At 35.0% G+C, this 13,054-nt stretch overlaps 1 protein-coding gene across 2 annotated transcripts in view; it reads left to right on the top strand.

Annotated features, from left to right (window-relative positions):
- ELL2 (elongation factor for RNA polymerase II 2) overlaps window positions 1-13,054 on the top strand; it is a 73,068-nt gene that overhangs the window by 15,825 nt on the left and 44,189 nt on the right. Inside the window, exon 2 of one of the 2 annotated variants that reach the window (XM_077864036.1) lies at window positions 702-749. The exons of the other annotated variant lie outside the window; for it this stretch is intronic. Within the exon in view, the coding sequence (XP_077720162.1) occupies window positions 702-749 (48 nt within the window). The remainder of the gene's footprint in view (window positions 1-701; window positions 750-13,054) is intronic. 2 annotated transcript variants of the gene reach the window in all.

Consider the following 13,054-nt stretch of genomic DNA (forward strand, 5'->3'; position numbering starts at 1 on the left):
TTTGGAAAAAGCATTCTCATAGAGAAACATAATGGTGACTTTCTATACAGGAAATCATGACTGGGATTATGGCAGATACTTACAGCATTTCTTCTAAATACATAACTCTATGACAAAATATTAAAGTTATGAAGAGGGCAAAGCTCGTTATAAAATAAAATGTTCAAAAATTATATTCTCCTGGTGAAAATCTTGTAAGAAAACTGGTAACCTGTTTGACCCTCAGCTAGAAACTAACCTGTGGTAAAATGTGAGAATCTGGAAAACCACAGTTCATTATCAAGTACTTTAATTTTCTATTTATAGTATCCTTTTAGAGTTTTGTAAAGTTCCCCCAATTATCTCTTCCCTCCCCCTACCCTTTTAAAAACCTATTAAGAAACTAAGCAAGAATGTGTTTTAATGTGGCATTTAATTAATATACTAATCATTTTTTTTGCCAAATTGCATCATTTTCAAAAACCTGAGTACACTTCCAAAATATACCTGTGGTTGCGTATTCAGAGAAATGTCAACAAGATGATCTTGCTCTAATTAAGGCATCTTAATATGATAATATATAAACCTAGGTAATTACGTAATGAAAAGATATTTTCATAGACTATAGCACTGACCAGATGCACAGATTTAAAGTTTAAAAATTTAGTTCTGTGACACATTAACAAGGTTGACCTGTTTGTTTCTTATATTTCTTTTAATAGAATTTAATTCCTTTTCGACCTTCGATTCAGTTCCAAGGGCTCCAAGGGGTGAGTACTCTTGTTGATTCAGCAAGAAAATCTAATATTCTTCTTACATACTATTATATTTAATCTCTTAAAATTTATTTTAACTTGTGCCTCAATATAAGGTCACTCGTACTTTGTGAACTTCATGACTAAATATAAATTTAGTAAATGTAAATTTGAGTTACCTTTTCCTGATTTATTTAAAAATAATTTAGATAATACTTATTGAGAGTAGTTTTCCCCCAAAATCATGAATAATGGCATTTTTTTTACCTTTTTTGAAGTAAAATATGTTACAGTATTATGAGAAATTTTTTTAACCACAGTTAAGCAACCATAAAGAATTATTTTCAGCAAGTTATAATTATGTGATTATTGTTACTATTGAACTTTTGCTGTCTGCAGACTTAATTTTTTTTATTGTACATACTAAGAAATGAAATGTATAAATAGGAGTTTTTCCAGGACACAGAATAAATATTATGTATCTTATTGCTGCATTTAAAAGCATAATAAATAATAACTCAAAATATACCTATGAATTTTGTTTATAATAAACTTTATAGGAATAGTGTCACTATTATTTTAAAATTATTAACTATTAGAGTTTAGTATTAATAAAAAGTCTCCATCATTCCTTCCCTGAATATGCATTTCTGAATTTGTGTCTATATATTGACTGTAGTATGGAACTTTGGAATATCTGTAAATGGATTTTAGCACTCTAGAAAAAAAGACAAGCGGAAGGAGAGAGATCATATTCCTGCTAATTATGAATCTACCTTTGTAAATCTTTATTATGTCACAAAATGAAAATATTCAATGTAAATCAGTACAGTCTTTCTAAACTTTATAACTTGAAAATATTTGAAGCGTCAAGAGTTTTAATTATATCATTCAATACCATCTTAAGAGTACTAGTAAATAATATTGCTAACTTGAAGGAGGTGTTTGTGTGGATGTCAGAAGACTATCTGTGTGATAGCTTTACAATTAAGTCTGTTTTTTTTTTCTCCCCTAGTAACTGAGCGTTTATGAATGGGATCCTAATTACAGCAAGCATTCTTCTGCGTTTTGTTTTATGGCTTGTTAGGTAGTCCTTAGCACCTGCTGGCACTATTTTTGAGGTATTAGTTTTGGTGGTTTATTTAAGGCTTCTTAAATTTTCTCACAAAATTTAATGGCATCGGTAATCTCTGAAACAATGATCCAGAGGCAAGCTTGAGTCCATGAACCCTGGAGGGCTCCAAGGATTTTCAGTAAAGGGTTATCTGAAATGAGAGGTCAAGACCTAGGAGAATAGTGAAGGTTTGAGCTGCTTTTCCCTCACTAGCAGCTGTTACCTTGTTTGGGATCTGCCTCTTCCCTTAAATCTCCGTTTTCCCAGTTAGGACACAGAGGCTAGGGAAATGCAAGAGAACATTTTACTAGGAGGCATCAGTTAGATGGAATATTGAGAAACCAACATGTACAGGCTTCAAACTCTTGATTCAGACACACGCAGCTTTTAGCAGTCTTAGAATATAGTTTTCTCCGGCACACTATTTGCCCCCTAGAGGCCCCAGGCACCATTGTAAAGCTGGCAGTTTATATTTGAGACCTTGCGTGTCCTTTTCTGAATTCTCTTACCTACCTCCCCCAGGCTTTCCTGTCTTATGAGTCCTGGCTTCCTCAGTTTATCTTTGCAAGCTCCATTCCCCCTTCTATTCCATTCCTTGCCTGGGTGTAGTTCACTGATAAAGATAACTTAGAGGTGAGTGACTGATAGGATTAAATCTTAATGGGTGTTCGAATTTTAACAGATAAGCTATTTTAACCCAAATGAATGGTTATTAGATTTTAGTAGAGTGGGGGAGGGGCAGGAGGCTGTAGACCCAGAGCGATGGAATACTTGGCCCTACCTTGCTTACTTTGCTTTCTGTCTCCTCTACCCCTCTACACCCACCCCCACCCGCAGCCCCCTTTTTATTATTCTAACTCGGAACAAAATATATGGACTCAGCATTGTTTCTGAGCCTGCAGCTGCATTCCATCCACCCTTCCCCCCCTTCTCTTTGCAGAGCTCTCACCAGCCCTTTGGGACTTAGTAAAAACAAAGAGTCATTACAGGGGAGAGAGTGGGTTGGCACAGCCCACAGGGAATACGCAGAGCCACAAATGTGAGGGTCTTCTGTACAGTGCTCCTCTGTTATTCTCGAGAGCCATGATAATTTAACATTGCCTTGCTGATTGCTTTAAAAGCCCTGAAGAAGTATGCTTACGGTTTTCCTATGTGGAAAATGTTCAGGACTTTTAAGAAGACTTTGTTTCAAATTTAGGTTTCCCACAAAAGATAGTTTTTCTTAATGAGAAATGCTAATACAGTATTTCAGGAATTTTGAGTTTTTCTGGAAAGGATTTGGCAAATCTAACAAATGTCTTTTACATCAAATGTAATCAAAAAAGGACATGAACTGTCATGATGGTGTCATATTTAGGCATATTTTAAATATAACTGAAGTACTGTTAAAATATCATTTCAAAAGTGTTAAGAGTATTTTATTTTCCTCATGCTAAGCACTGCATGGTTACTGCTGTTCCTTGTTACTAATTATAGGATTTTTCTTGCCTCAGTAATGTCTTTAGAAGGTCAGAATTTGGGTCTTGGCAGGTTAGCTTTTAAGCATATTTACTTTTATGCCTGAACATGTTCTCTTAGGTTGAAGTCTTCCTCTAAATAAATGCAGCCTGGAACATTAAACAAACTATAGCAGTATGCTGTTAATGAGTGAAACTGCTAAGAACCATTGACTACCTAGATTTTTATCATTGCAGTTAGCCTGCAGCTTTTATAGCATTAAAAAACTGTAAATTGTATCTTTCACAATCCTCACCCCTTTTCCTTAGTGGAAGACGGTGCTCAGTAAATTGAGTGATCATCGAAGGTATTTTCTAGAATCAGAAAGATTGAGAAAATACCAATGGGAGCAGTTGAATATGATTTCTAAACTCATGAATATCAGGAGCTGAATAAATGAGTGAAAAATGCCTTGTGGATTCTGAAGGGTATGGGTCAACAAATTATCCTCACAGTTCTAATCACATCTAGGATGCTCATAACTAATGGTTTATTAGGATTACAAATTTCAATAGATCATTCTAATTGAACTGAAAAGGTAGCTGGTAAGAGGCACATGAGCTATAGTAACGAAGTGTTACAGTGTTGTGAGGGTTGTATTGGTAAAATGCACCTGGTTTCCAAAAGCTGTCAGGTAAGCTTTATAGAAATCATTTGTATATTTATAGAAGTATAGTTCTGCCTCTTGTATTTTAACTGGATACTGAAAATGTAGCGGGTGAAATTTGCCAAAAATATGTGTTCCAGTAAAGTTTTTAAAAATACGCTCTGAGGGATCCCTGAGTGGCGCAGCGGTTTAGCGCCTGCCTTTGGCCCAGGGTGCGATCCTGGAGACCCCAGGGTCGAATCCCACGTCGGGCTCCCGGTGCATGGGGCCTGCTTCTTCTCCCTGTGCCTGTGTCTCTGCCTCTCTGGAGACCCCAGGGTCGAATCCCACGTCGGGCTCCCGGTGCATGGGGCCTGCTTCTTCTCCCTGTGCCTGTGTCTCTGCCTCTCTCTCCCTCTCTCTGTGACTATCATAAATAAATAAATAAAAATTAAAAAAAAAAACGCTCTGTAAGGGCACCTGGCTGGCTCAGTGCTTAAGGGTCTGCCTTCAGCTCAGGGCGTGATCCTGGGGTCCTGGGATCGAGTCCTGCATCAGGCTGCCTGCCCAGAGCCTGCTTCTCCCTCTGCCTGTGTCTCTGCCTCTCTGTGTGTGTTTCTCATGAATAAATAAATAAAATCTTAAAAAAAACACACTGTATTTTTATGTTTGTTGAAGGTTTCTTGTGTAAAGACACGATAGAGACAGAGCTGTAATTACAGTCTGTCTTCACACTACCAGGGGAAAGTTCTTCCCAGTATACTGTGCAGTTTTGAAAGAAGAGGTACTGGAAGCAACTAGACTCATTGTTTTCAAGTAATGGCAGTTTTCTACTGACCTAATTATTCTTCACAATAAATTTAAGCAGGTGCTTAATCAATGGTTGTGCTAATAGGTTTGTTGTTGTATTCGTTTCTTACTTATTGCATAAACATTCTTTTAGTCCTCACTGGTGCCAAGTACTTTGCTAAGTGCTTAGTGTGCAGATACAGGGATGTGTAAGACGTGAGTCTCGCCCTCAGGGAACTCAGAGTCTGACAAGCACACACAGACCAGTACTCAGGAAAGAATTAATAATGTAGAACTTAACCCAGAGTTCGCCACTCAGAACTTCTGTGTAAATAAGACTGTCAGGAAGGAATGAGGCTCAGGTGTGTATTTCTGATTGGTATGAATCAGCATTTTAGACCAAGATTTCAGTGCGTGCAAAATACGTCCTGGTGGTAGATAAGTAAAATCCCTGAAGGCCTATTAAAATCTGTGTACACATATACAAAAAGGTAAATCTGTGGTATCATTCAGATAAAAACTGAAATGGCAAGGTTTTCAATAGTAAATAACAGCCACCTCTGCTGGCCTTTGGTGGCCTTGCGGAGTGCACTTGCCTGCAGCCTCAGGGACTCCTGTCCAGAGAATGACTATCCCCAGAGCAGGGAGAAATAATGTTAACTTTGTCACAGTAATTGGGATTCCAGACCTCAGTATTTATGAGAATGTTGTTCCAGAATTTTCTAATTTAATTGCTTACTTCAGACTCAGCCATCCCAGAGGCTTTAGAAAATAGAACTTATTTTGGCATATATAATTCAGAAATTATTTTTAAGAAGAAGACTGAAAATAGAAAATATTTTCTATAAGTACCGTGTAGTGTCTCCTACAAAATAGTGAGTCACACATACGTTTCCAGGAATGAACAAGGAATAACCAGCCAAACAAGTTTTAAATGTATGTCTTCCAAAAGGCACTGTGACCTTCTGAAGATTAAATCAGCATTTAACTGCTAACTTTAAAGGCTTGAATAATGCTATAAAACTCTTACAGTAGAGTCATTAACTGAAAAGAACAGAGGGTTGCATTTTTCTTTTAAGCATTCAGAAATATTTTATCAATTGCTTATTTTCCTTTGCAGGATCAGGGAAAAGATCAAGTATGAAATACTAAATTATACAGTATTTGAAATTAGTAGGCAGTTTCAACCCACCTACAGATACTTTCTGCAGACTACCCTTCTCTAACCTACTTGATACCTGGGAAGCAAAGATAACTATCCGTTTTAAACAGCAGGAGAGATAAAAATAAATCACCAACACTGCCATTCCTTCGTAGATGATATGCCTGTGCTCCAACTGCTTTCCCCTGCTGTTTTTGGTTTGGCTACCCCACTGATTTTGCCAATGGTTGTGTTTAGTCAGTCTGCTCAAAGGTTGCTGACTAACAGTTACCTTTAGACACTCAGCTCTGAATGTAATTAATACTAGAAGGATGTTAGAATTATACCTTTTTGTAATGGCAGTTCTGTTTTAATTTTTTAATATTATGGTGGTTAACATGTATATAGATAAATTTTAATATTTGCATTGAATTATGACTCTTATCCATCTATTAATATACTAAGGTATCAATACAATAGTAAATAGCCTAATTTGAAAGAAATATTTAACTTCAATATATATCCAAGATTATATTATATATAACATAATTTTATATGTCATATAATATATAACATATACTTTATATGTATAAAAGCTCATTTGGCCAGGAATATGGGCTGACATTGTAGAAACTCATTTTATCTTAAAAAATAATTGAACCATAGTTTGAAGTTTGAAGCTATTGTATATTGCCCAATCTGTCTATTTTATGCTGCCATACACTGCCCTCCTTTTCTTCAGGATAAGAACTAACAGCAGGGTTTCTAAAGAAGGAGAGCAATGGGCTAAATTCGGTGTCCGTTGTTTCACACCTTGGGTAGGTAACAGGACAGGCACCAGGGGACACGGCCCATCCCCTGTCCTGGAAGAGTACAAAAATGCCAGAGGGTGGGAGCATGACTTTGCCTTTGTGTCTGTGGTGCCTGCAGAAACTCTCTCAAAGTACTTGCTGACCACACCTTCACACAGATTCAGTGTGGGCTACAAAAGGACAAGCCTCCCAAAATACGAGCACAAACAGGAACTGATGGCATTTTGCTCTGTCCTTCACCACACTGCAGTCACTTTGGAAAGCAGCTGGAACTATGAGTGAAATCTGAAGCAGCCACAAATACCATAAATTGCATTCTTAGCAGTGAGTTATGCTGTCTACATTCAACAAGCATTTATGAATACTCACTGTGTACCATGCTCCACGATAGACACTGTGTAGACAAAGGTAAATAGGACTTTGAAATGCCAGCTCTTGTTCCTAACTGACATCATCTATTTGTCAATAAAATCTGCCTTGATGGCTTTGCCTTTTTGCTTCCCACCAAAACTGAAACTTGTGAAATTGAGTCGCCTGTGTTACAGAAATTTTCACTTTAATAGCACTCACTTATTTAAGCTTGGATAATAATATTTCCCATTCTATAGTACCTTGTGTTTCCTATAGTTAAACCACGCCTAAATTTGAACCATGAGCATTACTTCAGTATCTTTTGACCTCTTACTGTGTCAAGATGATATTTTAGGCACATAAAATGAGTTTATAAGAGCTTTATTCAAAAGAAAAGTCAAATTTAAATAAACAGGAAAAACAACTTAGAATATGGCCAAGCCCTAGATCTTATTTCAAACAATATTTTGAAATTTTCATTTTAACATTTAATGCCTTTGGAATTGGAATGCATCTCATTATGGATGGCATCTTAGTATTGTCATAGTTGGTTAGCATTTTATATTACGCAGTGGTACATAAAATCAGTCTTACATTGCTGGCATCGTAGATTCAATGAATTACAGCACTGCAATGGAAATATTTAGAGAGTCTGTGTGTCCTGTGATAAGATTTTATCTAATAAAATTTTTTCAAGTTTTCTTTCCTGACCCCACCCTTGACTAGCTTGCTCAGTTAGCTCCATATGTTAGATTATCTGGGAGAATTTACAGAGAAGGTATACTTTAATAACTATTCTTGAATTGTGATCTAACTGAAAAGAACAAAAGTATGAAATTATAATGTTCTCAGATTTGTTTTTAAGCTAAAAACCTCCCCTATTAAAGTAACTTGTTTTGAAAACAAGTTTGTTTTTTTGGGGAGGGGGTGGTGTTTGTTTTTTGAAAACAAGTTTAGAAGAGTTTTACTGAGCTAAAGACTTCATAAATCCAGAGACATGCCTTGAGGCTAATGAATTTGCCCTTATCAGGCTAAGAATTTTCAAATTTCTCTAACTCCTCTTATAATTTATACTATATTTAGCATACATGTATAGTAATCTATTCAATTATTTTTCAATGATTACAGATAAAATGAAATATTTACTACATGCTAAGAACTCTGTACTAAGCACTTTACATATATCATTCTCATTTAATCCTCACAGGAATGCTGTGAAGCAGATACTCCCATTTTGCTGATGTGTATACGCACCATGGCTCTGAAGTTAGTTTTTGAAGCTCACACAATTAGTGGGTAAAGGAGCCTACAATCCACTGTAGCCTCTGATTCCAGAGCTTGTTGTCATCACTACAGTGATCCCCACCTGCCTATAACAAATGTTCAATAAGCATTTTACTTATTCTCACATTCATGTAGACATCTATTGAATACCTCTCCAACTAGCAAGAGGAAGAGCAACAGTTAGGAAGGTCTCAGAGAAGTAGTTTGAACTGGGCTTTGAAGGATTACCAAGAGTTGGCTAGGTGAAAATTCTTTTCAATCCCATACTGCAGCATGAGCAAAGTGGCAAAAATGGTTTGTCAAACGTTCCCACCTTCTTAAGGAGTTTGAATTTCACTTTGGAGATCAATACTTATTTGTAAAATTTTCCTGGGAGTCTCTGATGAAGTCTGAAGAGCACAACTTTAAAATATGATAGCTAGGTTTGCTTTAATTAGGAATATTATAAGAATATGCAAATGTATAGGTGTATGTACATTCTGTTCTCTGAAGGAGGTTTGCAAAGCACATTGAGAAACAATTCATGATAAGGAAAAACATTTCACATTGTGACCCTTTACACAATACCTATACACATTCACCCAGCTTAAAACAGGAGTTTCATAGCACAGTATTGTTTCTTTATCAGTGTAGTCTGATATATTCTATTTCATTTTAAAGAATCCTGGTCATTATCCGCTAAATTAATGTTGTGACCTTCCAGTGGGTCACAGTCTGTGGTTTAAAAAAGCACTGCAGGAAATTATCTATTTAAAAAATTTTAACCAGGGAGTCGTGGTCAAGTTTGCATTTTAATATGCTTATCCAGTAGCTCCCCTAACTTAGTTACTCCTTTTATATGGAAAAGAGGGAAAGAAAGGAGTCAAGGTGGCTCCATATTTAGGATGAATATTTGGTTGGGCAGTTTATTAAATCTGAAATAGATGAAAAACATTGAGGCAGGAGGCAAGGGGTGTGTTTAATTTGGGACATACTGTACATGAGATGTTTAGGTGATACGCTGTACCTTGTTCTGTCAAGATGGAGCTGTCTGGAAGGCAGTGGCATCTGGGAGTTTGGAACAAAAGGATTTTGAGAAACAACTCCAAAGGACATTTTATAGGATTTAATTATACATGGAAGTTCAGTAGTAAGAAGACAAAAAGGTTTATTTACAGATGGAATTGTGGTATTAAGCTATATTTAAGGAGTTTTTTTCAACTGTTAAAAATACTGATTGACTTATGAGTGTTGGTACTTTTAATTATTAACCGGGAATTTAAAGCTCCTTTTGCCAAATTTTGTTCACACCAATTTAGAGTGGTAGCAAATAGAGGATAAACTCTGCATATTGATTCAGTGGAAAAGTATACAACAGTGAAAACTCAAGTGGGCAGAAGATAGCATATGGCATTGCACCATTTTAATTAATTTTTATTAACCAACAAAATATGTTGTATGTATGCACACGTGATAAAATTATTGAAAACAAAAGAAACAATTGTGAAAAAAGTCAGAGTAGTTGTTACGTTTGGTAGAGAAAGGCAGGCAGGCATAAGGGATTGGAATGGAGCACATGGTTAGATTATTGCTAATGTTCTATTTCTGAGTTGGGCAGTGAGTTCATAGGTATTCATTATATTGTCAAGTTTCATAACTCCAGCTGCATTTTGTAGAAGTGTATCACATAAAGTTTGTTCTCATTAACTTTAAATATAATCTGTCATCTTATCTTCATGGATTAAAAGAGAAAAGCCAGACATATTTCAGTAGCTGTCAAAAAAGGCATTTGATAAAAATTCAATATTAAATCTGTTTAAAAACTTAAGGGCATAAGTAAATAGGGAACAGAAAGAATTCTTCCATAGCATGATAAAAAAAAAAAAAATCTTTATGAAACTAATAGCCAGTTACATACTTAGTGATAAGACAATACAAATACCTTTATTAATGTTAGCAATAAACACACATGCCCACTATCATCTCTCTAGTTTAACATTGTTCTGAGAATGCTCAGTAATGGAAAAGAAAATGAAATAAAAGCTATGGGTAATAGATAAGTTTGCCCATATCTGCAGATAATCCAAGTAAACCAAGTGCAAAATTTAAGGATTTCTTAAGGTAGTCACTTCAGAAATAACTTTCAAAATCTAGCTTAATATTCAGCGGTTGGAGCAGAAAGACATTTCTTTCAAAATCAAAGAAAGAACAGGATTATTTTTTTAAAGACTTACTAGAGAGTGGGAGCGGTCCAGGGGGAGGGGAAAGGAAGAGAGAATCTCTCTTTTTTAAAATTGACTGGTCCCCCTAAACACTAGCAGTTAGAATTTCAGTGTAAAAATGATCTCATTTATGATAGCAACCAAAAATTACCAAAATGAAATACCAAAAATTAAGTGTAGGTCATGCTATTCTAGACCTGTCTAAAGAGCTTTATATTACTTTCCTGATGGGTATAAGAGAAAATATAAGTGGTAAATGGCAAGACTGTCCATTTAGGTAAGAAGCTTTTTAAATTGTCGTTTCATCTCCTTAATTAATCAATAGGAAATAAGACATCATATATACCATTATACTAATTTAAAAAAAATACAGAAAACACAAATGTAAACCTACAAAGTAAATATGAAATGCTCTACACCAAAATGTCGTTGCTAGTAATCTATATGAGATTTTTTTTTACATATGTATTTGTCTGTTTCCTAATTGCTCTATATACATAAATGTTTTGAGATGCTAAGTTTAAATATGTCAGGAATCTAGGAGAAAAACTAAATACTAAAGGTTTAAAAAATTATGTTGACAGTGAACATAGAGAAGGCACGTCTTAAGAAGTTATCTAGAGCTGGACACCAGCTAAATATCTTGCTAGTCAACTACTTGATAGAGCTGCTTTGTCATCTATCAATGGAAAAAGAAAGTTTCCTCCCTGTCTGTGATCTTTCTCCCCATTAGAAGGAAGGTAACAAGCAGAGTCACTGCTGTTAACAAGGGTATGAGAGGAAAGGCCACTTTTTTGAGTTAACAGTTGACATTTTGGAGCAGTGGTACCGTGATGTGCCCTAGGAATGGGTCTCGTCTCGAAAGGACAAATGGGAATGAAAAGAAGTAGTCCGCTGAATTTAAAAAGATAAAATTCTTAGGGACTTAAGAGGTAATATAACTCAAAATGCAGAAGACGACTAAAGAAGGATAATTAAGTTGGGCCCGCAGTATTAGAGGGTTGGTACTTAAATTAGCCTTAGCAAAAGGGCAGTCTTTTACAATACTTAAACAGCTTAGTGTTTAATAATCATTTAGTAAGTTATATTGGGGATATCTTATTTTAGACTGAGAATATAGGGCACAGTTATATTTATGAATGTAGTAACACTCTACTAATCGATACTAAGAAATTCTTTGACTCATGTGAATGCTCTTTAGTTTTCTCTTAATCTAATTGTGTTAGTAATTCATTGAAATCAGTATTCACAGATTAGGAAAGAACACTTGATGGTGTTCCATTCCCACTGAAGGGTAAGATGATGCTGACTTATATATCCACAGCTACTTAGAGGTTTTGTATTTGGCTATAAAGAAAAACTTTGTTCTAGGAATGCTTGGTATTTTGTTTTTGTTTTTTTAAGTAGGATAGTGTTTCTGTTCCTTCAGAGAAAACTTGAAGCATAAGATAATCATGATTCCACGATTAACTTTGGATAGTCTTATGTTTCACAATTTCTGATCCTGTAAAAAACAAAGAACCTCTAATTTTTAAAAAATAAGTTGATTGAGTCATGAAAGGCAAATGTGAAAGTGATTACTTAAAATCTAATTACTTTTTAAAGCAGTCTTTATTGCTTTTTGATTGAAAAACTAATGAATATACATTTTAGCATTGTATGTAAAGTACATACAAAGATGAATACATGTCTTAATAATAATGAAAACCAGCTAGTGTAGGATTTCTTCTAGTCTTTTTTTCATATTCACACATAGGTTGTAGTCACTGTGTATTTACTGTTTTTTTATATCCTGCTTTTTCCATTTAACATATGAGCATTTTCCTATGTCATTAAATAGTAAAAGCTATTTCTAAATAACTACCTAACATTTCATTTTATATATAAACATTTATTTTAGCTATATTCCTATTACTTATATAGTTTTTATGTAACAGTAATGGTAAATTCTGTGTGTAAATTTTTACTTTCGTTTCTAATGATTTCTTCAGGCTAGATACCTAGATGTGGAATTACTAGGTCAGAAGCATGAATGTTTAGATTTTTTGATGACTGTGGGCTAATGCACTCATGTACCCCCCACTCCCAGAAAGCCGCTGCTCTTTCCACAGCTGTTTGAAAGTGCCTGTCACTAGGTGTTTTCCCTGGCCAATACACATTTTCTTAATTTCAAAAATAATCATTTGATAATGTTTAAAAACTGTTGTACATTGTGACTTGCTTGATAATATCTGGCACAGGTAAAACGCAATATTGTTGAAGTACTATCCAATGTTTACTGTCTCCACTGATACTGCTAGGAGTGGTTTTGAGTTTTTCATTTAATTTCATTTATTTTTCCCAATATAGTGTGGAGAGGTTTTTATTTTAGTAATTCAGGGACTTTCTTTGAAATAACTGTTCTACCTTTTAAAATAATTACTCTATTTTTTTTATATTTTTTACTATTTCTTTACAATTGCTGATAGTTGTAATAATTTAGTGCTTTTGAGTTTCCACTTTCCTCTTTAGATGCCTTTCTTCCTTAAAAGAATATTGCAAACTT

The sequence above is a fragment of the Canis aureus genome, chromosome 2 (assembly GCF_053574225.1).
Source record: "Canis aureus isolate CA01 chromosome 2, VMU_Caureus_v.1.0, whole genome shotgun sequence".
Taxonomy (NCBI): Eukaryota; Metazoa; Chordata; class Mammalia; order Carnivora; family Canidae; genus Canis; species Canis aureus.